Source organism: Haemorhous mexicanus, chromosome 19, assembly GCF_027477595.1.
Source record: "Haemorhous mexicanus isolate bHaeMex1 chromosome 19, bHaeMex1.pri, whole genome shotgun sequence".
Lineage (NCBI taxonomy): Eukaryota > Metazoa > Chordata > Aves > Passeriformes > Fringillidae > Haemorhous > Haemorhous mexicanus.
In genome coordinates, this window is record NC_082359.1 from 12,094,102 (window position 1) to 12,118,575 (window position 24,474).

At 47.7% G+C, this 24,474-nt stretch overlaps 1 protein-coding gene across 2 annotated transcripts; it reads left to right on the forward strand.

Annotated features, from left to right (window-relative positions):
- Positions 1-7,256: 7,256 nt before the first annotated feature.
- RFLNA (refilin A) lies at positions 7,257-23,288 on the forward strand. Of its 2 annotated transcripts, XM_059863556.1 has the most exons (4): positions 7,257-7,641; positions 16,187-16,296; positions 17,946-18,256; positions 18,349-23,288. In XM_059863556.1, the coding sequence occupies exons 1-4, from the start codon at positions 7,273-7,275 to the stop codon at positions 18,441-18,443; spliced, it is 885 nt and encodes a 294-aa protein (XP_059719539.1). In that variant the 5' UTR covers positions 7,257-7,272; the 3' UTR covers positions 18,444-23,288. The 2 variants fall into 2 exon arrangements, with proteins under 2 accessions (XP_059719539.1, XP_059719538.1); XM_059863555.1 differs by having other exon boundaries at positions 17,946-23,288.
- Positions 23,289-24,474: the final 1,186 nt, after the last annotated feature.

The following is a 24,474-nucleotide window of genomic DNA, read 5'->3' on the forward strand; positions in this document are numbered from 1 at the left end:
GCCCAGCTGTCAGGGGACAGGTGACCACACTTGGCCATCCACCAATGCTGAAACCCTGATGGCAATTCAGTGAATGCAGAGAGCTTTGACTGCCCAGCCTGCCCAAGCCTGAATCCTGTGCTGGGGGGTTTGGCTCAGCCCCATCTGTTGAGCAGCTGGATACAGCACGGGCAGAACTGACGAGAGGTACCCAGGTCAGTCCCTCTGAGCACCACACAGAGGTCAGGCTCTCTCTGCCTCTGATTATGGAAATCAGAAAAGGCTGAGTGGATTCCAGTGATGCAGGCTCACCCCTAGGCAGCCCCAGAGGAGGGCTGTCTGTGAGGGATCTGCTAAGATCCTGCTGATGAGGATGAACAAGTAGGAGACTTTTCAGCAAATGACCTCCAACAACGAATTTACTGAGTTGCAGCATCTATGGATGGATATCCTTCAGGAAGGGTCCATTCTCAGCTCCCACTCTTTCACTAGGAGAGATGTTCAGGTTGGTTTTCAGTGGGATATTGGCTTAGACACGGGAACCAAAGACTTTTAACTTGAAAAGTTAGGACAGCGAGTTCTGACTTTTCCCCCCCATCTGTGGACTCTCAGCAGCGATGCAGCTCCTCTACAGTGAATTTAAGCTGACTAGAATTGCTTTTCTTGGTTTTCTTCCACAAGTGACAGGTTGACAGCTACTGCTCTTGGAAGGAGACGGCCTTCCAATCCCCAGGTCACCATATGGTGCCAAATAATTTCTTTCATGTCATACCTGATTTAGAGCAGGAGGAAATAGAGCTAAGAGAACATCTCCCCCATTGTCCATCACGTGTCACTGCGTCATGCCGTTTTCAACGTGCCCCATCCCAACAGGCAATTTGAGAGCTGTTGTTGTCCTTCCAAGCTTTATAAATGTGCTAAATGGGGTGGATAGCTGGAGAAGAAACGTGCTGTGGACTGTCAGACATTACAGGAGGGAATAATGTGTCATAAATCAAAGAGACACAACACTGTCACAACAGGCTAGCCAAGAATACGAACTGTAAGAGTTCTTATAATGACACCTATTTGTTGAGTCAAGAATTTCACCTCTAAGCTGTTCAGTGAGGCTTTACATCTCTGCTCTGGTCCTCTGTTTTAAATGATTGCTTACAAGAAAAATCTGAAATAAAGAGATGTGTTTTATTTTCTAGGGGAGAGTTATCCTCAGTTATCCATGCCTCTTCCATTGAAAAAAAAAATCCAGAAAATGTTAAGCTATGAAATACTTGATTTTTTAAAGTTTTTAATTCTTCAGAGTACCTTTTGATGTGCTCTTCTTCTTTAATCATGCTTAGAACAGAAGCATCCTTCCCACTGTGATATTTTCCCTTGCTTGTCACAGGAGTAAGCAGGCTAGAAAAGCAAAAGTAGAAAGCACAGTGTATGTCTAGAAATCAGGGACAGTAAACAAACCAGCAGAGAGCCACCTTGTTTCCCCTTTAAATGGAAGACTATCTGAAGGAAGCACAGTAGATGCATACAGACTGTATTCCACCACTTGGTGTTTCTTCCTCTGTTCCCCCTGCATCTTCTTCAGGCTCTCACTGCTGGTCAACATCCACAACAGGGAAGGCAAGATCTATGTAGTCTCCCTCCTTTTTTCCTAGCACAGCACTTGGTCCAAATGAATGGGGCAAGTTCATTTGGACCAAGCTCCACTTGGATCAGAAAGAAATCACCTGCCCTCCAGGTGGGGTGTTAATCTAGCCCTGCATTCCCTTTTGGCAACAGACTTCACAATACCCTCACACCTTTAAACACCATGAGCTGCAAGTACTGTTAATCTCCAAAACTTTACTTGCACCATAAAACAAGGCACAAGTCTTAGTTCCATTCTGCAGCTGGACCCAGAGGCATGGTGGACTTGAGCCAAGAGGGGTCTGGAACATCTTGCCACTGCCTCCCAAACAGGCAGCCCATTTGGCCTCTGCTAGCACTGGGCAAAGTCTTAGTCCTTCATTTTTGCTGCCTTATTCCAATCCCACTGCTGTCCCTCCACAAGCCAGTTTGGTGTGAGAACAGGCCCGTTGGGGCTGCAGAGCATTCCCTGCAAGCGGGCAGAAGGGCCATGTAAAAATCAAATCCACATGACTATAGTTACAGGCAACCAAAGAGAGGGTTGCTCTTCCAAGAAAAACTTTTCCATGTAAAAGAATTCTTAATCTCCCCTTTGACTGTCATTGTTGAAATGATGGCTTCACAGGCTTGAAATTTAAGACCCTATCGGCGTCTTTTCTGTTTGCTGTGATTTATGAATGGTTTCGCTGTTGATTATCCTCCAAGATTACAGCACAGCAGCCCTGACAGACAAGCAGAGGAAATTTCACAGGATAACAGGCAGCTCCTTCTCTGGGGCAGTAAGGCAGGGAGGTGTGTTTTGATTCAGGTCTATAACAATATCTGGCTGGACACCACAGGCAATTGAATACTCATCATGTGGCACCCTACTCAAAGGCAATCGGGGTCAGCAGTAGTCTTGATAATTTTTCTGTGCTCCAGAGCCTTTGCTCATTCTGTAATACAGCGTTCAGCTGGGGTTTTTTGTCTGGATTGTGGCACAAATCTACACACTACAGTCAAATATGAAAAGGCAACATTCTCATACAACTCTGTGCATGTTCTTCAAAGATCATCCTTCTTTCCTGCAGTCACAAAGTCTACTGCCTTGTCTGGGAGATGGACCGTCTTTGTTCAAGTCCAGGCTATTCAAAGGAAATTTGCTTCCTTTGATTTATTGCCAAGAACAGGCACTCCTGACCCCAGAAAAGGAGATTCTTGTGCTTTTCATTCCCATTTCCTGCCAGACAGTTTGTTCCAAGTCACTGCTAGGAGGGCTGTTTGTCTGGTGAGGGTAGCAGGGCCAGAGCAGGTGCAGCCATCACTTGAGGGGGCTGTGGCCTTCACTGGAGCAGACAGCCAAGACTCGGGAGTCAAGGTTGAAAAAATTTCTGATGTAGGGGCTGCCTAAACATAAACGAGTAGACCTATCAGGAGGTGATTTTATCTCTTGATAAATAGCCTCTGCTTTTCAGGCAGAAAGGTTCCTTTGATTTGAACTCTACCATGCTGCAAAATTAATCATTATTGGCATGTGGTTTCCAGGTCCAGTACTATGGATGTGCTTCCTGCTCTTTGTATCACATCTGGACCTGTGCAGTGAGCAGTGGTTTGCCGCCCTCATGCTTAGAATCATTTTGGGCTGAGGTGAACAACTTGCAGCATGCCAGGCAAGGGTGGTCTGGGTCTGACAGACCTGGGTCCAGCTCTGTGGTCATATTCCCTTCAGTGATGCTGCTGCTTTGGTGCCTTTCAACACAATTGTCAGGAAGCTGTGGCAGAGAGGGAAGGCTGCTGTTCTTTGGAGGGAACCAGAGAGCACAGTTCCATCCTACCATGGCCCGAGCCATTCTTACTGGGACTGGAGTTACACTGTGGGTGTTCTCAGGGATCGGGTTCGACAGTGAACCAGAATGGACATTCCTAGCATTCTTCCTGTTTTGCCACCCAGCCTGCTTCAGAAAAAGTCCTGATGTAGGTGTTTGTATCCTGTCTCTTTCTTCCCTCACTGTATTTGTCTTTCAAGCCTGGCAGCAATGGAAGGAAACTTAGCACGTGATGCTGACTCTCTGCCATGTCTGTGGGACGGCAGATTCCTAAAGTACTCAAATCTAGCTAAGAGAACAGCTAGGAAAACAGAAGGCAGAGGACTCATAAAAGCATGGAGAGGCCTGAATCCCAGTGGATTTGAGGAAGAATACCAGCTTTTACTCAGGAGCAAGGCTGCTCACATCAGGAGGGCTGTCTGGATTCCTGCCCCCACTGTCCAAACAGTCTCTCTCTTATGACCTCCAACCTGTTTCAGGACTGGGCCTGGGATTTTGTGTTTTATAACAAATAGATCAATGAAAAAAAAAAAGTTGGAGAAGCTCTGAGAAACATGTGCTTCAAAAAGCCCTAATTGTTGTTGTCAGAATTGCACCACTGCCTGAGAGTGAATCTTAACAGATACAGTCCTGCTGGAGTATTCCCTAGTTTTTTGCTACTTGACACCCTAATTCTTATTTGCAGTTGTTTACACTCAAATTCACAGCTAGGCAGGATTTTTCCTTTGGAGACAATGCTGGTAGTGGAGGCCACTGTCCCTGAGGCTGTGCCTTCACACTGCTGTCCTTGTACCACTGTGCTTGCACCTGTTTGTCTCTACTCAGCTGCTTCAGAAAACTCCCCTCAAGACCTTTCCTTCCTCCTCGTCCCACCATGCACACAAGGTGGTTTCCCTTTTCCCAGGCCAAGACACAGGAATGCACCAGTCCCTAGTGATTCCTTCCAGCAAATGAAGAAGTGCTGAACTAAGGAGTGTTTCAGTAAAGCAACATGGCCTCAGCTGAAAAATTTTGTTGTTTTTCTCCTTTTCTCATTTGACAGGGCACTGTGCAATATTTAAATTCTGTTTTACCAGGCATAATTCTACCACACCATACATACACCCGTGTCTGCACACTAAATCCTTCATTAAGTTTCAGGCTGATTTTCACTGGCCAAGAGCAAGATACTGTGACTCCAGGAGGACACTGACCAAAGTCTGAGTCACTTTCATCACAACCATCAGGACAGGAGCATTTCTTACTACCTGCCTCCCCTGTGCTTTGCACAAGAGAGCTCCAACTTGGATGAGCAACCCACTACTAACTTGAAACAGATTACTAATCATAATATCAACAATAATACCACCACAGCTCACACATGCGCTGCAGAACAACAACAACCACAATAACAATATCAACATTAGGTGTGTGCACATATGCCTTGCAGAACCAGCAGCACTTTTGCCATTCATAAATGAAGTCAACATCCCTACCAGTGCTGGGAGATGCTCAGCAGTGTTTTGTGTCTTCAGCTGTTTGGAGCTCAGCAACTCCTAAACCATAACAACCACTTCTGAGCTGAACACATGTTGTACTGAAATCTACCTCTAGAAACAGACATTATTTAGGTCTGGGAAAGGTTGGGTTGTAATTCTCTCAAACAAGAAACAGAAAAACCAGTCTCCTCTCGACTGCTCCCCAAGTTAAAACAGGGCTTTCTAGGACAAAAGGACAGTGCACTCACCCCTGCCCAGTGTCTCTTTGTCCTGCTCCTTTTTTCTCCATGGAGGAAAGCAGCTCTGAAGACAGTCATTCCCCTTGCACACATGGTCTTGAGCCAGTTCAGGAGAGGGGCAGGGGAACTGGGCTGCAGGGGAACTGCTGGGCTGAATGCCTGACTTCACAGTGTTAGCTGGCCAGAGAATCCTATTACTTGATAGGTAGCAAGCCAGGGACTAATTTATGGAAATTTTGACCTTCAGTCCCCTTTGACATTTTCAGATCAGCCGTAGCCTGTGTGAGACATGAGAGCCCTTACAGTAAGGGGCTCTAAATCTGCCTGTGCAGCTGCTGGAGCCGACGAGCGGGTCAGAGGTAAGAATTCACTGAGGTTCGTGTGTGGGCTGCTCGGTGCCTGTTTGACATTTACAAATCAGTGACATTCTTCTGCACAGCTCAGTGCATACAAATCACTTCAGTCACTCTGAGGAGGGCCCCTCATTTCAGTCAAAGGTGGATTTGGGCATCCTTAGCCTTCCCTTTCTACTTTAGTAGAAACACATAGTGGGATCTGCTCCCTCAGGAGGATGCAGTGGGGGCACTTTTAGGTTCAACCCAACTTACAAGGACTTTGCACCATCTTCATGGTTTGGGTGTGAAGCCTTTATCACTAGGTACAGTATCAGACCCCTCACATTTTCATTCGTTGCCACAACAGGCATTGTGTTTGTCCATTTTGTAGCACAAACAGACACAGTCTCATTACACTCGGTGCTGGGCCAATAACTCGGACCAAGAGAAGGCCAGTTGGATTTCAACAGCTTCCCATGGAAACCTATTTGCCATGAATAAAGCTACACTGAGCTGAGCCATATGAGTGGGCTTGCCCCAGATTTCTCACAGTCTAGACTCTATGTAGAGAGAAAACATGATGAGAAAAACACAGCCAGGGCTGTGGACAAGGTAACATTAGCCTCAACCGGTTATTGTGCAACAAATGACCATATTGGCTTCAGCCAGCCTGACCTGTTTAACCACTGCTGCTTCTCTGAACCCTGAGGGTTCATGTGGACTCTTCATTCCCCTCCGTGCTGGCACATGCTGCTCCTCCTGGCTAGAGGCTGTGCTGTGATTTGGGATGCCCTTCCGTGGTGTTTACGGTGGCCTTGACCACAGGATGGCTCAGATAGGGAGGCCAATTCCATGGCTCCAGAAGCTGTGGAGCCAAAAAAAGAGGTGTGAGGGAGGCAGGAGGTGTGAGGGTTGCCATGAGGGGATATGGCAGGTTTGTGCACCTTGGTAGCCAAGACTGCCATGATGACCTGCTGCCTTTTGCCACCTCGAAGCGAAGAGGTACCATGGTTCTCAAGAGGAAAGTCTCTTCCCTCATGCCCACAAGCCACGACACTGAGGGGAAAAGTTACTTTGGGTGTGTGGGGATGAAAAAAGGACGATGAAAATCAGAACGGAGAGGGAAATCAGCTCTGAGTGTGGGAAAAGTTGGGACAGCAGTGAGGGAATGAGTGGAGAGAAGCTGTGCCCCTGTGATGGCGTGTTGTAGGTGGCGAGGCCCCTTTTCCAGCCTTGGAGCGTGCAGAGATCGAAGACGGACAAAACGGAGGGGAAAACGGAACATAACTGAGGGAAAACTCGGACAGCAGCGAGGGAATGAGCAGAGGGCAGCCACAGCCCACGGGGAAGTGTGTGGGGACACCCCTCTCCCGCCGGCCGTGAGCGGGGGCTGCCCCGTCCCCTCAGGAGGGAGAAGGCGGGCGGGCGGCGCCGAACGCGCTCCGTGCCTGGGAAGCGCCCGAGAACGCGCGGCCGGGACAGAGCTGGGGGGCCGGGGGAAGGGGAGGGCGCTGCCCGGCTCCCTCCCACCCTCTCCGGATAAATGAGCCGCCGGGAGGCGGCGGGCGGCGCAGACTGTGGATGAGCGCGGCGCATCCCTGTCCCGTCCCCATCCAGTGCCCCGCCGCGCCCAGCGCTCCCTGCCGGCGGGGCCGCCCCGGGCGCTGCCGCGCGTACTCGGCCGCGTCCCCGCGGGGCTGGGCGGGGGGATCGGGCTTCGCTTCCCTCCCCTGGGAACGCCTGAGGGCGGGGGCGGCCGGGCGGGCAGGGCCAGGGGCGTTGGAGGGGAGGCGGCCGGGACACCCCGGTCTGGCTGATGCTGGCGCTGCCCCGCGCAGCACCGGGCTCCGGCAGGCTGGTAGCAGCGGTCGGGACGCAGGAGGGGCCCCCCGGGCTCCCTTCCCCTTCCCTCCCTCCGCGGCGGGCGGCGCTGGAGGATTTTCTCCCGCCGCGGCCCCCTCGCTGTCCCCCAGACATGGTAGGTCACCTCCAGCTGCAAGGGATGGACGAGAGCCTGAAGGAGAAGAGCCGGGAAGGCTTGCTGGACAGTCCGGACTCGGGGCTGCCCCCCAGCCCCAGCCCCCCCTTCTACTCCTTGTCGCCCGGTGAGGGCCGAGCAGGGGGCAGCGGCGGTGCGGACCCCCCGGCCCCGGGCCACCGGCGAGAGGCCAAGGACGGCAAAGTGGTAAGAGCCAAACCCGGGCACCGGGCTCTGTCCCCTCCGGGCGCCGCGGGGGAAAGGCAGAAGGGCGCCTGTGACCACTGCCCGGGCACCCCTGGGCTGAGTTCCCCCCGCCGGCCGAGGGCACTCCGGGCTGCCCGTGGCGGCTGCGGTCCGGTGTTGGCAGCGCCGTTGCTGTGCCAGGCAGGGCTTGGCCCAGAGCCGGGCGGGGGTTTTGGATACACTCACAGAGTGCTGGCAGTTTGGCTGGGCGAACTGTAATAACGGTGAAACCCCTAGTCCGAACCAAGCTCCTGTGCCCTCCTTCGGAAGAGAAAAGTGTAGTTGTTTTTCAGTGACACTGCTCTGCCTGGTAGGTACAGGTTGGAGCTGCATCCATCCGGACCGAGGCAGGGGTATCTGGCTCCCAGCCATCATTACGCCCTGGCATCCCGCATCTGGTTTGTGAGGAGCGTGGAGCCGCGTTTGCTGGAGCCCTGGCTGAAAGACAAAAGTGCCCTTTAGCTGGGGCAGGGTAGGGATGTGTGTCCGGGGAGTTGCTGGGGACAGGGTCTGGGAAGAGCTGTGTGCCGCTGCCCTTTGCTGGAGCCAGGCTTCGTGGCGTGAGCCTGAGTGAAAGGTTTATCCGCTGGCAGCCGAGCGGAGCCGGGGGTAGTGGTTTGTAAGCTCAGACAGCTGGCACAGCACTGCAGCTCTCGGTCAGCCTGATGCAGTGCCAGTGGAGCGCTTGAATGTGGAGTAGGATCTGGGTAGATTTATTATCGCTATTATTTTGCTCTATTTGTTTATTTCTATCCCTGAGCTATAAAACCTGTTTTTAAAACACAGCGTTCAGAGCATAAGCAATGGTGGTGGATCCTTTTGAAAGGATGATGAAAGTTCTTCCCCAGGGCTCTTTAAAATTTTTTTAAAAGATGTTTGTAGGTGTATTGAACGTGGTTAATTGGCTTAAAACTGCAGCACAAATCTTTCCCTGAGAAAAATTTATCTGCCTCTGGTGTAGTGACAATTTAGACTTCTTTCCCATAGAGACATTTTGCAATGACTCCTCACACCCTCGTGCACTTTCTGGAGTTCTAAGGCCTTTTGAGCATATTACTGAAAACTCCCTTTTACTCCTGAACATGCCAAAACCTTCTCCATGAACAATGATTCCTCACAGTGGAGAGGGTGTGAGGGCTTATTATGAAAGTCAAATCTCAAACCTGCTAACGCCGCAGTTCCTAATATGGAGCCTTACCTGCAGATGCCTGGGTGTGTGTGCCGTCTGGATGGGAGTGTTTATGTACAAAGTTACCCACACACTTCTGATTTGGCAGCATCAGGCTGTTCCTGTGTGTCTGTAAAATAAAATTGGGGATCAAGGTGAGTGAAGGCTGCTGGAGCAAAAAACAGCAGGGGTGGAGGTGTGTGCAAGACTCTGTAATGGGGATATGACAGTCTCCATTCCAGTCATATGACAGTTGGCCACCACACCATCCAAGAAAGCCCTTAGATATCGAAGAAGAAGAAAGAACATGAGAAAATTTATATCAGTTCATGGGCTGTTAGGATTGAGAGTTTTAGTGCTTGACTCCTACAGGGAAAAAAGTTATTCCTGTGGTCTGTATAAGGTAAAGTTTTTCAATAGTTTTGCTCATTAATGAACATTTTAGACACTTCAGAAATGCTCACACTGTAGATGTTTCCAAATTCTGTATCATATTGCAAGGGCTCCTGTTTGGAGTATGGGTTCTATACATTGGGAATGTATGGAATTCCATGCTCTTAGCAGGTACAGAAGGTTGCAGGGATCCAAATGCTGAAACCAGTTGGACTGTATTATTTGGAATGGTGCTGGGCTCAGCTCTTTAACTCTGTTTGGTTCACTGCAAAATAATGAAGTAAATTAGAATTTTCACTCTATTTGACTACAGAGAGTTTCACTTCCTCTCATTCCCACTGTGCAAATTCTGTACTTGCAGCTGATATTAAGGCAGGAAAAATATGAAGAGTATTGCTTGCTTCATACTTCTAAATTGCAGTGTCTAATTAGCTTTAATTTTGCCATTTTACAAGGCCTTGCAGATCTGTGAGCAGTTATGCAACCCATGAATGTGCTTCTGTTTAAGTTTGTTCCTCTGCTGTTCATCAGAGCATGCAGAATTGGCAAATCAATAATTGCAGCTATTTGCACACCAAGAAATGCTGGTTTTAATCGCCTGTTATATTACTGTTTGTTTTGCTTATAAACGTGACAGAGCCAGGAACACAACCTGCACCCTTTGTGTTGGAATACTATAAAACCATACATAACTCAGTCACCAACAGCCAAAGTTCTGCTATGTACAGTTACAATAAATTGCTGTCAGGTGAAGGAAACAACATTCCAGATCTGAGTGAAGTATTTCATACTATTCTTTGCTGCAGAACTATCAAACCACCAGTCTGAACCCAGTTGCATTCTTCTGCAGTCAGCTATTTTGCTCCAACTTCACAAATATGTTACAAAATTTTTCTGCTTTAGGACAGCCCTTCTCATGCAGACTAAAAGGAGATTGCATGCCCTTATCGAAGACTTGCTTGTGTGTAAAATCTGTGCTCTCTCTGCTCTCTGTTATTAACTGTGACTCTGAAAAAGTAAACTCTCTGCTCTTTAATAAGCACAACTTTGTTTCAAAGACAATGCACCATTTATTCACATTTAACCAGCCAATTTGGGAACAGCTTTGGGATCCAAGAAAATATGAAAGGCAATTTAGGGCCAGAGTCATAAATACCACAAGTTCAACACCATTTAGGGACTTTTATTTTTTTTTTTTCATTTTACTTGTAGTGCAGGATAAATTGGCTTTTATTTCTTCAAATAAAATCCATGTAGGGAATTTGTCAAGTGTTTTGTGCTTAAGTGCAAATATCCTAAGGAAAATAGAAGGTGACTTTTACCTAGTTCTGCCTTTTAAATCTGAAACATTATTAAATTGATTCTTATGACTTGGGTTACTGAATTCTCTAGACTGTGTCTGTAAAGCTGGGTCAAAAGGAACAGAAATACAACAAAATAAATCCTAATAATATACACAAAGAAGCAGTTGCTGAAAGCGTGGGGAATGAAATTATGTCAAAGTACCCATATCTGTTTAGAGGTTTCCCTGTTGTTCTTGCCCTGGGTTACTGATTGAGGCTAGAAGAACTGCTTTTAGACTGTGCTGAAATAAGTGCTTTGCATCCAACACACAACTCCTAATAGATATCAGGGGACATCGAGTTCATACTCATCTGCAGAACTATCCATTGTGTGTTCTTGAAGCAGCAGATTTTATGTTCCTTCCCAACAGTGAAAGGAGCTTTTGCCACTGCAGTGTGTTCCTTTTACTTTGTAAGATTGAAATATTTGTGCGCTCAACCTGCCTCAGTGAGCGCTGACTTCTGTGGGACTAAATCCCATTGAATCAGCTGTGGGGATGTAGGGAAATTCTACTTACATTCAGCAGAAAGAATGATTCAGAATCACTCTTGGGTGGTGGGAGGAGATTCCAGCTTCATCTCAAGGATGGAGAAGGAGACCTTGCTCCTTGTCACAGCCTTCACAGACAACAATGGGGTCCCAGCAAGGTGGTCCAGGTCAGCATTTGTGCCAACCCTGTTGGATTAATGGCTCTTATTAAAAAAAACCCAAAAGAACATCTCTTCCTGACATGCAGCATTTTGAAGACCCCTTGGGTCACAGAGCTAGCATCTCATCCTGCACTGAAAGTGCTTCAGGAATGGGGCAATATCTGTAGGGACTGGGTGGGGAACTTGGCCATCAAAGGTTTTCCATATGTAATTTCCATACCTGTCAGCACCTAGACTGAAAGCACACGTGAGAGGGAGGCCCAGCACCCTGAGCTGAGCCAGCTTGCAGCCTGCACACGAGGCAGGGGACGTGACTCCCAAGGCCCTGTGGGTTCCCAGCAGCTCTGGGGAAGCCCCAGGCGGGTGCAGGGAGAAAGGCACCCATCTGGCACCACAGCAGGGTTTGCCTCAGGGCTTGTTGGCAGCCTGGCATCCTGACCCACTTCTCAGCCACTCCCACAGGACTGGATCGTACAGGAATTCACCCAGTTTCAGCTCCACGCCTGTGTCCTCTCCTGGCAAAGGCTAATCCCACCTGGCTGTTCTGTCCCTCAGCTCCACCCAGTTCTGGATATGCACCCGCTTCTCTTCCTTCTTGGTGAAGGACAGGGCATGGCTCTGGGCCTCATTTGACTGGCCTCACCTGATCTGACAGATGTCCCTTCTGGGCAGATCAGGGAAACAGGCATCAGGATCTCATCATCTCCTCTGAAAAGTATGGCTCTGATGAAAGACACTGAGGGTGATGTCTTCTAGCTGCTGAATTTCCATTGTGTCCCCACATAACCCTGTGGACAATAAGCAAAGCAGCACACATTTCCCACTTGAAATAAAAGAGGGAGATAAGCAGGAAGGATGTAATTCTTTGAAATAATAAACCCCTGCTTTCTACCTGAGCTTTGCATTTTCTGTTATCACCTCCCAATATAATCTCATCCGGCTCTGGTATAAATTACTCGTAATGTGCAATACGTGCAGATATTGGGAAAATAAATGGTCTGTTAAACAAATATTGCTTATCTTCTAGAGTGGAGAATGTAGATGTGTGTCAAATAACTCAGCCAGATCTTTCATTATAGCTGTAAATAACAGCTGAGTAAAGTGACATTTTCATGGACCTGACATGTTACCATAGTGGGAAAATGTGGTGAGAGATTTGCTTATGCCCTAGCTAAGTTAGGAGCTGGGAATTTGGGAAGCTGTATCCTGTTTGTAGCCCTGACACTTAGAAAGCTGTTTCCCTTTACAGTCCCTAGAGATCTAATGCCACATCTTAGTGCCTTCCATATAATGACCATAGCAAAAGGAGTCAGTCAGTTCTGGTTCTTTGTGCTCTCTGGGGAAAGGTTTTGGGGGTTTATTTATTTCAAGTCACGTTAATTTCCTTTCCCTTTTCTTGCTTTGCTGCCTGGAATTTGGCAGCTGAAGAACAGTCAATGCTGTCAATGAGCTGTAGATTGAATTCCATTCAGCAACCAATTTTATCTGTGTTTATCTATCTGCTACTCGCAAAAAGCAGAGTTTAGCTGCCCAGGCCGTTACATGCCTGAAAGGCATCAGAGTTAAGGCAGAGGGAAAAATGCAGCCAAACAAGAAAGCTCTTCAACTTTTTAATACTACTGTAACTCTTTGCTGGTTGACACAAATTATGTACTAGGGAAGAAATAAAAATTAAAGCTCATTTACTGCCTAATATTCACCTTGGATCAAGTTGTAAACATGGGAGTCACTTTTTTGGTATCTCCAGTATGTTTCATTTTGTCTTCTCAACCTTCCTTGCCAGACCCCTTCTGTCCTTAAAGATGCCAGGGTTGTGGTGTCTTTTGTGAGGCTGCATCTGGTAAGTGCCAGCACAGCTCCAGTTAATGGGGACAGATGGATCAGGTCCCCACTGCAGCATTCCAGCACAGCAACCCTTGGACTATGGATCACTCATGGACAGCCTGGTCTGAAGTGATGTGGGCTTCTCCTCTTCACCATCAGTAACCCCCAGGAGTGTGCTGCAAGCTCTGCTCCCTGCCAGTCTATCCGTAGTGCAGGAAAATACAGAAACCTACCTTATTTGTGGAGTGTCTGGAGATCACCAAGGGATTCCTAGAAACGAGCCAGGGATCCTGATTTTCTCAAGGGAGCTCAGCAGTCCAGTGCTCCTCCTCTTTCAACCATTCCTATGCAGAAGGAAAAAGAATTGAGTCAGTATCTTTTTGACAGGCAGAACATTTTTGGTTTTTTTCCTTAAAGCAGATTGGAAGGAGTCAGTGTCAAACTCTTGCCAAAAAGCCAGCTTTTGACATGTGCCAAGCATATAACATTTCAGCCTCAAAGACAAATCTTTTGGAAAGCTCATATCCCCTGTTTCTTGCTTCCCAGCTCCAGGTGACTTGCAGGAGCCGACATTTTGGAACATCACTGGCGGGAAAACAAAATGTCACCTGAGGTGCCTTTCAGTGGCTGCTGTGTGAAACCTGTGATTGCTGTTTAGTGACCCCTTCATGCTGTGCAAGTAAATCAGTTGCTGTTTGGTGAGCAGCCTGCAGGATCTTAGAGATCTCTATTTTTAGGCCATGATTTGTAAGTTATTTACATCTTCCCTGTGCAGACTTCCAGGTTACTTCAAAGTTTCTGACCTGCAGCAGCTCACAGAAGAGAAGTCTGAGTCTGTAATGGTCTCGACAGGCAGTAGAAATCCTGGCTTTGGCCTGCCAGTGTTCTCGGTTGTTCCAGCTTTCTAAACTAAGCCAAGCCTGCAGGTCTGAAGTTGGTGCTCATCCACAGCATGTGAAATGCCTTTTGCCATCCTTCCCGGCCCAGAGCAAGGTTAACTGTAACCCCCAATGGAAATAGTCTCATCACACCCCATCCAGCACTAACCTGGAGAACACTTAATCCTGCTCTCACCAAGTGCAGCGGCAAATTTTTGGCTCTGATTGATGTCAGTTGTGCATGCCAGCACCTCCGTTTCTCCGTGCACACCGGTGGTGTTTCTGCAGCGTGTTCTTGTTTCCTGTTCCCTGCTGTGGGACTTGTGCTCTCCACAGACGGCGATTGCTGCTGTGCCCACGCTCTGACCCAGCAGCACCCCCGGTGCTCAGTGGGCTGGGAAGGCTTTTCCCATGCTCACACTGGGGGCCAGATGCCCCAGCAGTGTTCCTGCTAAGCCACAGGAAAGACTTCATAACATCTCCCGCATCCTGGGGATGTTTGGAGCACACTTAGTGTCAGCATTTGTTAGCAAGAAGTGTGAAGGCTTGTTTGCCTGGAAGCACTTCTTTGAATCTGCTTTTTTAAAGGAGAGACACGTATCCCCAGCCTCGAACCCCCAAAGGGCAACCTGCCTGCTGTTCACAAAGCTCATGAACATGTGCAAATGGTGTTTGACTCCTGCACCCAAAGGAACCTCTTCCTATGTACAGAATGTCTTTAGAAAGAGCTCTGGCCTTGTGCAGACTGTTACAAGCTGGACATCTGCACCCTTGTGAACTGAGGCTTGTCTGATGTAAACAATTCACATTTCAGAAGCAAAGAGCTTTATTTATGACCAGAAAGTCTGCCCTTGCCCTCCCCTGTCAAGAGTGTTGAAAGCAATTCAGGAATGAACTTTGCCTTTTGGCCAGTGTTTGCTAGGGAGGGTGAACATACATTTTTTTTTTTCTCCTCATAACTATGCAGATACTGTTCTGTTTTGACAATTGAACAGTATTCAGTCAAAAAGAGGAGTTGGCCATTTTACTTAATAGTACAACTTTACACAGTTGTAAAGTGCAGGGAAATTTCAGTATGAAAAAAAGAAACAGCTTTGTGGCTTTGGGACACAGAATTAAATGGCTTGGCGAATTCAGATGGAGCAGTGACATTTTTTGCCTTAGCCTGAGGCAGAAGGCCCAAACCAGTAGAGGAAAGCAGACCTCAGCTAGCCATCTACAGACAGCACAGAGGCTGCCAGCCATCTCCTTTAAAGAGATCCTGTGTCCCTGTGCGTCATAAATATCTGCTGACAGAAAAGTTGTGGCAGAGATTGAAACCTGCAGTGACATTTTTCCAGGAGGACAGGATTAGGCTGAATTAGCTGCTGGGTTTGGTCCAGGCACCAGACACAGGATCCCCATATGTGGGAACTGAACTGGCGTTTAAGAGCACTCCAGTATAGAGAAGTGGGATTAGTCATTTCTGTGGTGGGCAGAGGAGCCTAGGCTGGTCTGTGACAATTTGTCAGAGTAAGTAAGTTCACAGTGCCGTTAGTCTTAAAAATCCAGTTTTTGGTGTCATGAATTGGAGCCGCTCCATTCGTTATAAAGTCCTGGCTTGCAACTGGCTTCCTGCATTGCAGAGGCCACAAGGTGCCCCAGTGTCTCACCCCACCCTCAGTTTTATGGTTAACAAGAATGTCCTTTGGAGCCTAAGAGCCATTTTTGGCACGGAGACTTCGGGAACAGCAAGTCTGTCACTTCCTCTGCTGGATTGTTTCAGGGGAAACATGATTTTATGTACATATTTGTATATATACTGTAAAAATACATATACATGTCTCACTTCAGTAAACCTACATCCTTCAAGTCAGCAGCCTTAGGCCCTATCGCTGTCTTAGGTCAGACATGGAGGTCTTCTCCATGCTGACACATTTTGAGTTTTTTAAGACTTGTTAATTCCTACCAGTAAAGGTAATATCAGGGCAAAAGAAAACTTGAAAGCCTTTGCAATTCCTATGAGAAACAAGAAAGGAAGAAGGAAAGACAAGGTTAAATTTCAACAAACAGATACTGCAGCATGAAGTGACAGAGATGTGGGCACAGTCACGTACCTGGGAGGTGTGCTGGGGCAGAGGGAGGTGTTGGTAGGTGAGGACAGTCCAGGTGTTGTGTTAGGCTGCTCAGCTGCCAGCTACAGCATGTTATGAACTGTGCCAGCCCCATCTGTTGTGTTCCAACACTTGCTGTGCTCTCCTTCCCTGCAGATGCCTTATCTGCTCCTGAACCCGTCCATGCCAGAGATAAGGCCTCGAATGTACCCGGTGTTTTTTGGAGAAAGCATTGAGGTCAACCCTGAGCCCGTGCAGGAAATCAGGTACAGATGGGATTGGGTGGGTAGATGGGGATTTCTGTCTTTCTGCTGGTGCTTCTGCCAAAAATTAAAATGTGTTTACAAATGGGAGTCATGGTTATTTTGATGGAAAGGGAAGGACAGGTGGGAGGGTAATTCCTGAATTAAAGCCACTGACAGCAGCACAGGCAGAGAGGAGGAGGCAAGAACCGGATGGAGGTTTTAACAGAAGGCAGCTTTCCTTCCAAGGCCAGCTAAAATCCAAGGCTATGAGAGAAAACCATTACCATCTGTGGGTTTGATGGCCTCCCTTAAGTAATGTGATGGTCTTCATACTGTTCCCAGATGACTTGTATCTTCAGAAAAAGCAACACCCTTCTAATTGGCACCTGTTTTTGTCCGCTCTTGCCACAGAGAAACCAGCATTAGACAGCCCACAGAGACTGAATGAGCTCCTCTGTGTGAGGAGATGGTCCCTCAAGCCAGTGATGGAGATGTTCTGCCCTCCTGTGGGGCTGGTGCTGTGGCCATGGATAAATGTTGGTCTTTGCTCTTCGTTTGCTCTTTTGCTGATGTGGAATGTATCCTGCAAACAGCATGGAGCACTGACACACAGCTTGGGGCAGGGACAGTGGGAGGACTGTAAACCCTCTCAGCCTATGCAAAAGTCTCTCTGGAAATGTACCCCAGTAAATCTCTGCTGGCTGAGGAACTGCCAGCGGGCATGTTTTTATGGTGATTACATCGGAGTCTTGTTTTATGTGTGCTGAATGGCTTGCTTACACCCTAGCTGTGCAAAATACATTACAGCAGCTCAGATTACACGCGGTGCACAATCAGTCAGCCCCCCTCTGGGTGGAGGTAATGACAAGCACACACCCAGCTTTTAATCTTTTTTACGTGGAACTGCACATTCCTTGGCTGCTGATTGCTGGAGGAACATTTGGGGAGCAGGGAAAACCAGTGGAAGTCCTGTTCCCCATGGCTAGGGATTCCAGAAAAAGCCCTTTTTCTGGCCTGGTGTCTGCACATCCTTTCTGGATAGCTGCAGAAAAAAGGCAGGGCCGTGGCATCCTACCTTTTGTGGTTCTCATCTGTTGGCATTTCAGGTGGCCAGTTCCTTTGAGACCAGTGGCTTGGGCAGCCATAGCCTACAATATCCCTTTGCTTTACCTGCTCTTTCAGCATTGCTTGGATTTTTTTGTAGGGTCCAACAAGCAACCTCATTCCTCATCTCCCAGCATCCAGATTTTAGCTGGTTTGGGCATTTTTGTGCAATGATGAAAGAAAAGACAAACAGCCTTAACAGCTCAACAGGTCCATTACAGGGTGTTTGTCTGCCTCCAGTGTAGCTCTGAGGGCTGAGCTGAGGCCCCAGTGGGACCCATGGAGAAAACCAGAGGAAAAAGAGTGTTGCTTGCAAGGTGTTTTCTGCCCTGGTTCTGCTACATTGCAGAAGTTCTGAGATGGATTCACAGAAAGGTGGGGTTCCAACAAGATTCCCCAGCAGGACAGAGTCCTCTTGGCTTTGAGTGTAGAGTTGGCATCTGCCCCAGTGTCTGTGCAGTGAGAGGTGATAAATGCTCTGCTTCGAAGGGTTAGAGAAGAGTCCTGCCTGTCTTGCCTCCTTTGCTGCCAGGGCTGTGCTCCTGATCCCTTGCTGTCCTCTGCAGGTGCAATTCCGAGGTGAAGTACGACTCGGAGAAGCACTATCGGGATGACATCTTCTACGGCCCCATCCCCACGGTCACCACCTACAGCGAGACCATCATCGCCGCTCCCAACTGCACCTGGCGGAACTACAAGTCCCAGCTGATCTTCGAGCCCCGCCAGAAGCCGGTGAGGTTTCAGAGCACGACCATCATTTTCCCCAAGCGTGCCAAGAACATTTACCGGACCACCCTCAACTACAGCTTGGGCTGTGCCAAGCGCTGGTTCGCTTCCAGCGTGCAGCTGGAACTCTGTGAGGAAACCAACCCGTGCGTCATGTACAGCGAGACCCTCTGATCCGCCCCGCCGCTGGCAACCGCGCGACCCCGCCAGGCCGCGGCCTTCGCGGGGCTCTGGCTGGGCCTTGCTTGGTGGCAACTGAATATTCATGGCTGCAGAACAGCTCTCGAGCGAGGCTGAACTGGCTGGGAGGAGGCTTGCTGGGCACAGGATGGTTTTGATCAGTGAGAGGCTGGCTTGTATTTTGCGACGTTCCTGACATTCATGATCTGGATTTTGTTTTTTTCTCCGAGCGTATCTATTTTTGGCTTGTGTTTAGATGAAATCAAGATGACAAAGGACCCTGTTACCCATTGCAGAATGATGCCTTATGAGCTCTGTAGGTCTTGTCTAGCACATAGGTGAGAGTCATTGTAAGCTTCAGAGCTATTTTGGTCTCTGCAAAGGGAAGACCAACTGCAGAGTCAGCGTCTGTTCGGCCCAGCACACACCAGGCCGGATCTCTTTGAGAGCTGAAATGCAGAGGAGGTGGTTATTTCTACCAGTACCTCACAGCTTGCTCCAACAGCTCATCTGAGTGAGAGCTGCCCTGTTACAGCACCGCAGTCACCCCACTTCCTGAGAGGAGTGGAGACTGTCACCCCAAGAGAGAGAGGATTTAAACAGGTCCCCCAGCTCTTGCTGGCAGCTGGATATTTGTATACCATAGCAAAGCACAGCACAACCAGGAGATGGGAGGAAGGCCTGCTGTGATGCACAAACACATCTTTTGTGAGCCCAGCCAGGAGCAAGGAGGGAGACTGAGGAAAATGAACAGCTGAAGGGTTAGTTTCTAAAAGCCACTGAGAGATTTAGGAGCCCAGTGCCCTTCTGTCAAAAGTATTGTCACACCAAGTGTGCCGTGTTGTTCACTGCCTCCACCACCTAATTTAAGGGATCTGTATGCACTTGCAGCCCTTCTGAGTTTCAGGGTGTGGCTGTATTGCAGAGAGAAGTGTAGAGCAGAAGGATGCTCCCTGGCTTCTTTGAAGCCTGGGCAGGGTTAACTCACCCTCTCAATAGTTTCCATATTTGTGGCATGGGCAGCTTTTCTGCCTGTAGTGGAGCAGCCAAAATTTCTGTGTAGAGCTTGAAGGATTGAAGAGCCCAAATCCATCTGGGTTTTCCTTACTCAGCCAGGCTGTAGCACTAAAACAGCTACTTCACAAACAGCTGAACTGTATCTGCAACAGGACCAAGAAACAGTGAGCAGGAGCCAGTGCAACCATCCTAAGGTAAAACATTCCCCACTCATGAATCCCATCTCCTGGTATATCTTCACTTCGGTCTCTTGCTGGAAATCTGCAAGAGCCTGGATTCCCACAAACATATAACTTCTGAAAATAGCACGGAGTTGTCTCCAAAAATCTTACCAAGAATTTTTGCATGCTGCTCAGACTTAGAAATAACCACACAGCTCCGGAAATTAATTTCCAGCTTTCTCTCTTCTAAACTTTCCATTTTGTTCCTGACTTGCTGTGAGTCTGATGGAGTTATTTCAGAGCACAGCTGAGCAGCCAAGTCAGAAAGCCTATTAACAATGTCAACAAGATGTAGCTGATTGCCCAGAACAGTTGACGCACAAATCCAGTGAGATTTAAAAAAAAAAAAGTCTGAGAAACTTGAAAACATAATAAAATTAGTGACTTATAAAGATACTTTTTCCATCAGTTTCAAAAAGCAGTTGGTAAATGTGACCAGAACTGTGACCTTTATGAAACAGAGTTCTCTTGTTCAAAATGTAGCACAGTTTTTCCACCAGAGGTAAATATAAAGTCTTTAAATACAAACTTCAATCCTGAGCATCATTAGTGCTGAAAGATGTGTGTTATGGCAGTGCTGAACTCTCCCTGTCTACTGGGAGTTAGGACTTGGTAGGAAGACCCCCTCAAAGGATTTCCAAGGCTTCCACCTACTGTTGAATTCTTTACAGCAGCACAAACAAGGACTAAATTTGTTAGTGGTCAGATTCTGCTGTCACTGTTTGTCAGCATCAAAGCCTGGAAAAGCAGCATCTGCCTCCAAAGGGGTTATTATGCCTGAAGCAACCCTTCTCCCCAGGGCTCCAGCAAACAGGAGAGCTGGCTTAGGCAGCAGGGAGTTGGTGCCTGGATGAACATGGTCCCAGTGCAGTGAGGCTGGTGATGCACTTACTTGCTGGTTCACGTTCAGGTCTGTCCTGTTGGCCACATGCTGCTGAGTGAGCCTTGGGAGCAGGGGAAATACCCCTCTGCCTTCCTGGGGACATGTGGAAGGCTCAGTGCCTGCATCCCCAAGAGTCTGTGCCAAGGGGCAGGGTCCCAGGCTGACAGCAGTGCAATCCAGGTCCAAAAGCAAGGCCATACTCACACCCAGGAGATCCCTGCACGATGACAGAGTGGACTGATGGAGGCAGGCTGACCTCAGAGCCGAGGGGATGCCAGACTCTCCTTATTCTGACCACACATCAGGCTTTGCTCCTTTGAACAGCTGGATTATTCCCCTGCTTCGAGCACAAAGCTGCTGTTCTTGAGCATGGTGGTCTTTGAGCAGGACAGTTTTTCCCCAGAAAAATCCCTTTCATCATGACTGGTTGCAGGTTTCTGCCCACTCTGTCCACTGTTAGTTCTGTTTCCTAAATAACAGCTGCAGCAGTAAAAGAGAATTCAAGGCAAGCAAAAAAAAACCTAGTGTGCAAATACAAATCCAGCAGAGAGATTGAACCTCAACCTGGACTCTCACCACACAGGGAGAGGGGCTGCTGAGGCAAAGTCTCACAGGTGGATGTGACCCCTGGGAGGGTGCAGTAGAGGGCTGCATCCTTGGCACTGGAGGGTCCCACACACCCAGCCCAGGCCTCTTTGAAGCTTCATGCTTTGTTTTCTCTGCAAATACACTAGAAGTGACCTAACATGCTCCTGCTCCTTTGAGTTTAAGCAGCTTTTCTGGTTTTGCCATGTTAGGGGGCAAAAAAAAGATAGAAAGCAGCTTGGGTTTCTAGGCTGCTGAACACATTCTGAGCTGTGTAGCCATGGTGGCTGTGGTGGGACTGTCACCCTGGTCCACATCCAAACTGGGACATTGCCAAGTGCCTGAGATCTGGAGAAATTTTTGAAAAATCCTTTCTTATATGGTATCTGCCATGGGCCCATCACAACCTACTTTCTTCTCAGCAAAAGCTGGTGTTGGAAAGGGACTTTGTTTTCCTTAGGTCAAGGAAACCACAGAGGGTCAAGTCTTCACCTTTGCCTGGGCACACATCCCAGCCTGCCTGCCCTCTCTGTCCCTGCTGCTCCCATCCCTGTGGCTGGGTTAGGCACTGGTAGGAAAGCCAAAGTTCATCTTACTCATGACTGGGAAAAGTGATGACTTTTTTTGTTTTGCTTAAACACCAGAAACTGAATTGTGTTTTTGTGTTGCCAATGAAGAATCACTCTGGGCAGCCAAGAAGTGCCTTGTGCCATACCTGTAGTGTGTTTGTACATCTGAAAGGAACAATTAGTCCCACTAGGGAGGTGCTTTTCTTTTAAATGGAGTGTTGTTAATCTCAGCCAACAGATGTTTGTTCCTGTATGTTTTCTCAAAGATACAAATGATAAATTTAGACCATGGAAATGAGAGTTTCCTTGAACAGCTGGGACTGTGGCTACACTATTTTTCCCCAGGATCCTGATGTGCATGTTGCCCACAACTCTGCAAGCCTGATGGGTAAAGTCAGACACTACCTTTATCTTTTTTGACAAGGGGAAGATTGGTTTTTTTTCAATATGGAAAGTCCCTATCTCAAAGGTGGGGTGGTCTCTCTCCCATTCATCCCTATGATGATTTTGCCTTGGATACAACAGAGTGTGCTCATGTGTGGCCTGCCTGCATTGCTGTCATTGCTTTTGGGGCCAAAAAGATGAAACCCTAACCAAATATTGAACTTTTAGAAGCTGTGGAATATGTTGCACAAACTGCAGAGAACAACTTTGACCAAAAGTTTACTGCTTGTCTTTATTTGCCTTTTTCTTTTTTTTTTTTCTCCTTCCTAAGCCAGCTCTACTTTCCTCAATGTGAAATACAGACAGATTTGCACCCTGGGTGCACACTTTCTGGGACTGTTGAAATGGTGTTTGGGTGTTGATAGCAGTGTTTGAGTGAGCTGCTGGTCAGAGAAGTGAATGCTATTTACTATTTATGTTGAGTGTGTCTTAAAAAAATGGGAAAGGTCACCAGAGGGCTAATGAGCAAAAAAGACTTTGTAGAGCAAACTGAAGGCTAAAGACTGTGTGAGTCTGACATAGAGGTGAATGGTTCTGTGTGTGAACACTGTGATCTAGGATATTTAGCCATTGTGGTTTTAACCTGCCTCTTTTCCTGTAGGAAGAGGCATCTTTGCCTTTTTTAGAGCTGAAACAAAATCAGATCCATCCTCTGCCACAGTCACTCAGTCCTGCTGAAGCCTGTGAGCATCAGCATTCCCCAGGCTCACGAGGTGCTTTCTGTGTGCATCAATCAAACAGGCACAGAGCTGTGCCTCTGTGAGATGGGGGAATGCTTTAGAGGGGATGATGGATCTTCTTGTGGGATATTCAGATTTTTATTGCCAGATAAAGTCTGCTCCCTGAGGATCACCTGATCACTCACAAATTGATCTGTTCTAAACATCTCCCCTAAAGCTCTATAACCAGTGGGTTTTATAAGTCTTGGGAGGCACTAATTCTTTTTCAGATACTGTAATGGCCATCAGAATGAGCAAAGTATCCTATCATGGGAATTGTGACCTGAGGATGGGATTGAAAGGTGTCTGAAGGTTAGAGAAGGAAGAAGAGAACTTATAAGTGGTGGAAATGCATAAGGATGTGTCATATTTTTATTTTTGTAAGTCTGATTCTCTAAGTGCTTGTAAAGTACTTTACTGTTGTATATGTGGTGATGCAGTAGCTCACAATATCCTTTTATTTTTGTATATTCCTTCCTCCACCATAATCCCTTTCTGTTCAACTCATAGAGAGTAATTTAAGAAGACAAAATTTATATATCGAAATAAAATGCTCAAACCCTCATGCTGATGTATGCAGAGTTTCCTTCCTCTTCCATATCCCTTGGTGCCTAATGCTCTTTTTCTGGTGTGTCCAGAAATCCCTTTCTGTGGATTTCAGCCCAGCTCCTGTGGATGGTGGCTGTGGCACAGTCAGTCAGTGCTGTGATGTGCAAACCCTGCTCTGTGTGCCCAGGGAAAGCCAAAGAGCTGAGGAGGAACTCTCAGAGGCAGTTTTACCTTTCAGGATTTCCCTGGTTGTCAGTTTGACCATTTCTTTGCTCTAAATTTCCCTCTTCAGCTTCATCTTGTTGTAGCCAGCTATGAAGCCTTGGTGTTGGATCTAGACAGTTCCTCTCCCAGCTTTTCCACGGCCTTCAAGGGCAGGAAGAACCCACACAATGCTTATTTCATATCCAGGTACCCCCATTCTGTGCACTGTTGGGATCCCTCCTATGTCCTGGCTTCCCAAATCCCAGTGGTGGATGAGCTGCACTGGGGCTGAAACCCTGCCTGGCCATGAAGTGCATTTTAAAGCCATGGCTGTAAATGCCTCAGGCTCACCAGCCAGCCCTTCGTAGAACACTCCTTTGTCTTCCAAGACCCAAGATGTCTGCAGGGAGAATCTGACACTAATCCTTATGGAAAAATCATTGGATTTATAGGGATGAAGTCAATAGGCTTGGATGAAAAGGGCTGTAAAACTCTAAGGAATGGAAAGGAGAAGCAAAGCCATGTTATGCAAGAAGCTTGCTTCAGCTGCAGCCTAAGTGCCCGTGTCCTCATCCCAAGCCTTTTGACAGAAATTATGGCTGAACTGCTCCTAGGATGAAGGATGGGAGACAAGCTCATGGCTAAGAACCTGAGCAAACACAACAACTTGGAGAAGGCAGGGGTTGTGCAGGCCGGGTGAGCTCACTGGCTGACACCCAAATGCCAGATGAAGGACATGTGCATCCACTCCTGCTATTTAAATAAAACCATAAAATGTGAATGCTGTCCAATGAAGATTCCTGAGGTGGCAGCTAAATCCTCAGCAGCAAAAGCAGTATTAGATGCAGGATATGTGTTTTGGCAAGTGTGCTCAGATGAGCTAACCCCTAAGCTAGTGGCTTTTACTGTGCTAGTTGGATGTTGTAAATTTAAGCAGATGATGCTTGGTATTAGTTTTGCTCCTGGGATATTTCAGAGAGTAATTGCACATATCTCTG

Excerpts from the sequence above, each read along its gene's own strand:
- RFLNA (XM_059863556.1), top strand. The coding sequence starts at position 7,273 with ATGCTGGCGCTGCCCCGCGCAGCACCGGGCTCCGGCAGGCTGGTAGCA. Across the intron at positions 16,297-17,945 it reads GAGCCCGTGCAGGAAATCAG|GTGCAATTCCGAGGTGAAGT; the intron begins GTACAGATGGGA and ends TGTCCTCTGCAG. Across the intron at positions 18,257-18,348 it reads TGAGGAAACCAACCCGTGCG|GCTTGGTGGCAACTGAATAT; the intron begins TCATGTACAGCG and ends TGGCTGGGCCTT.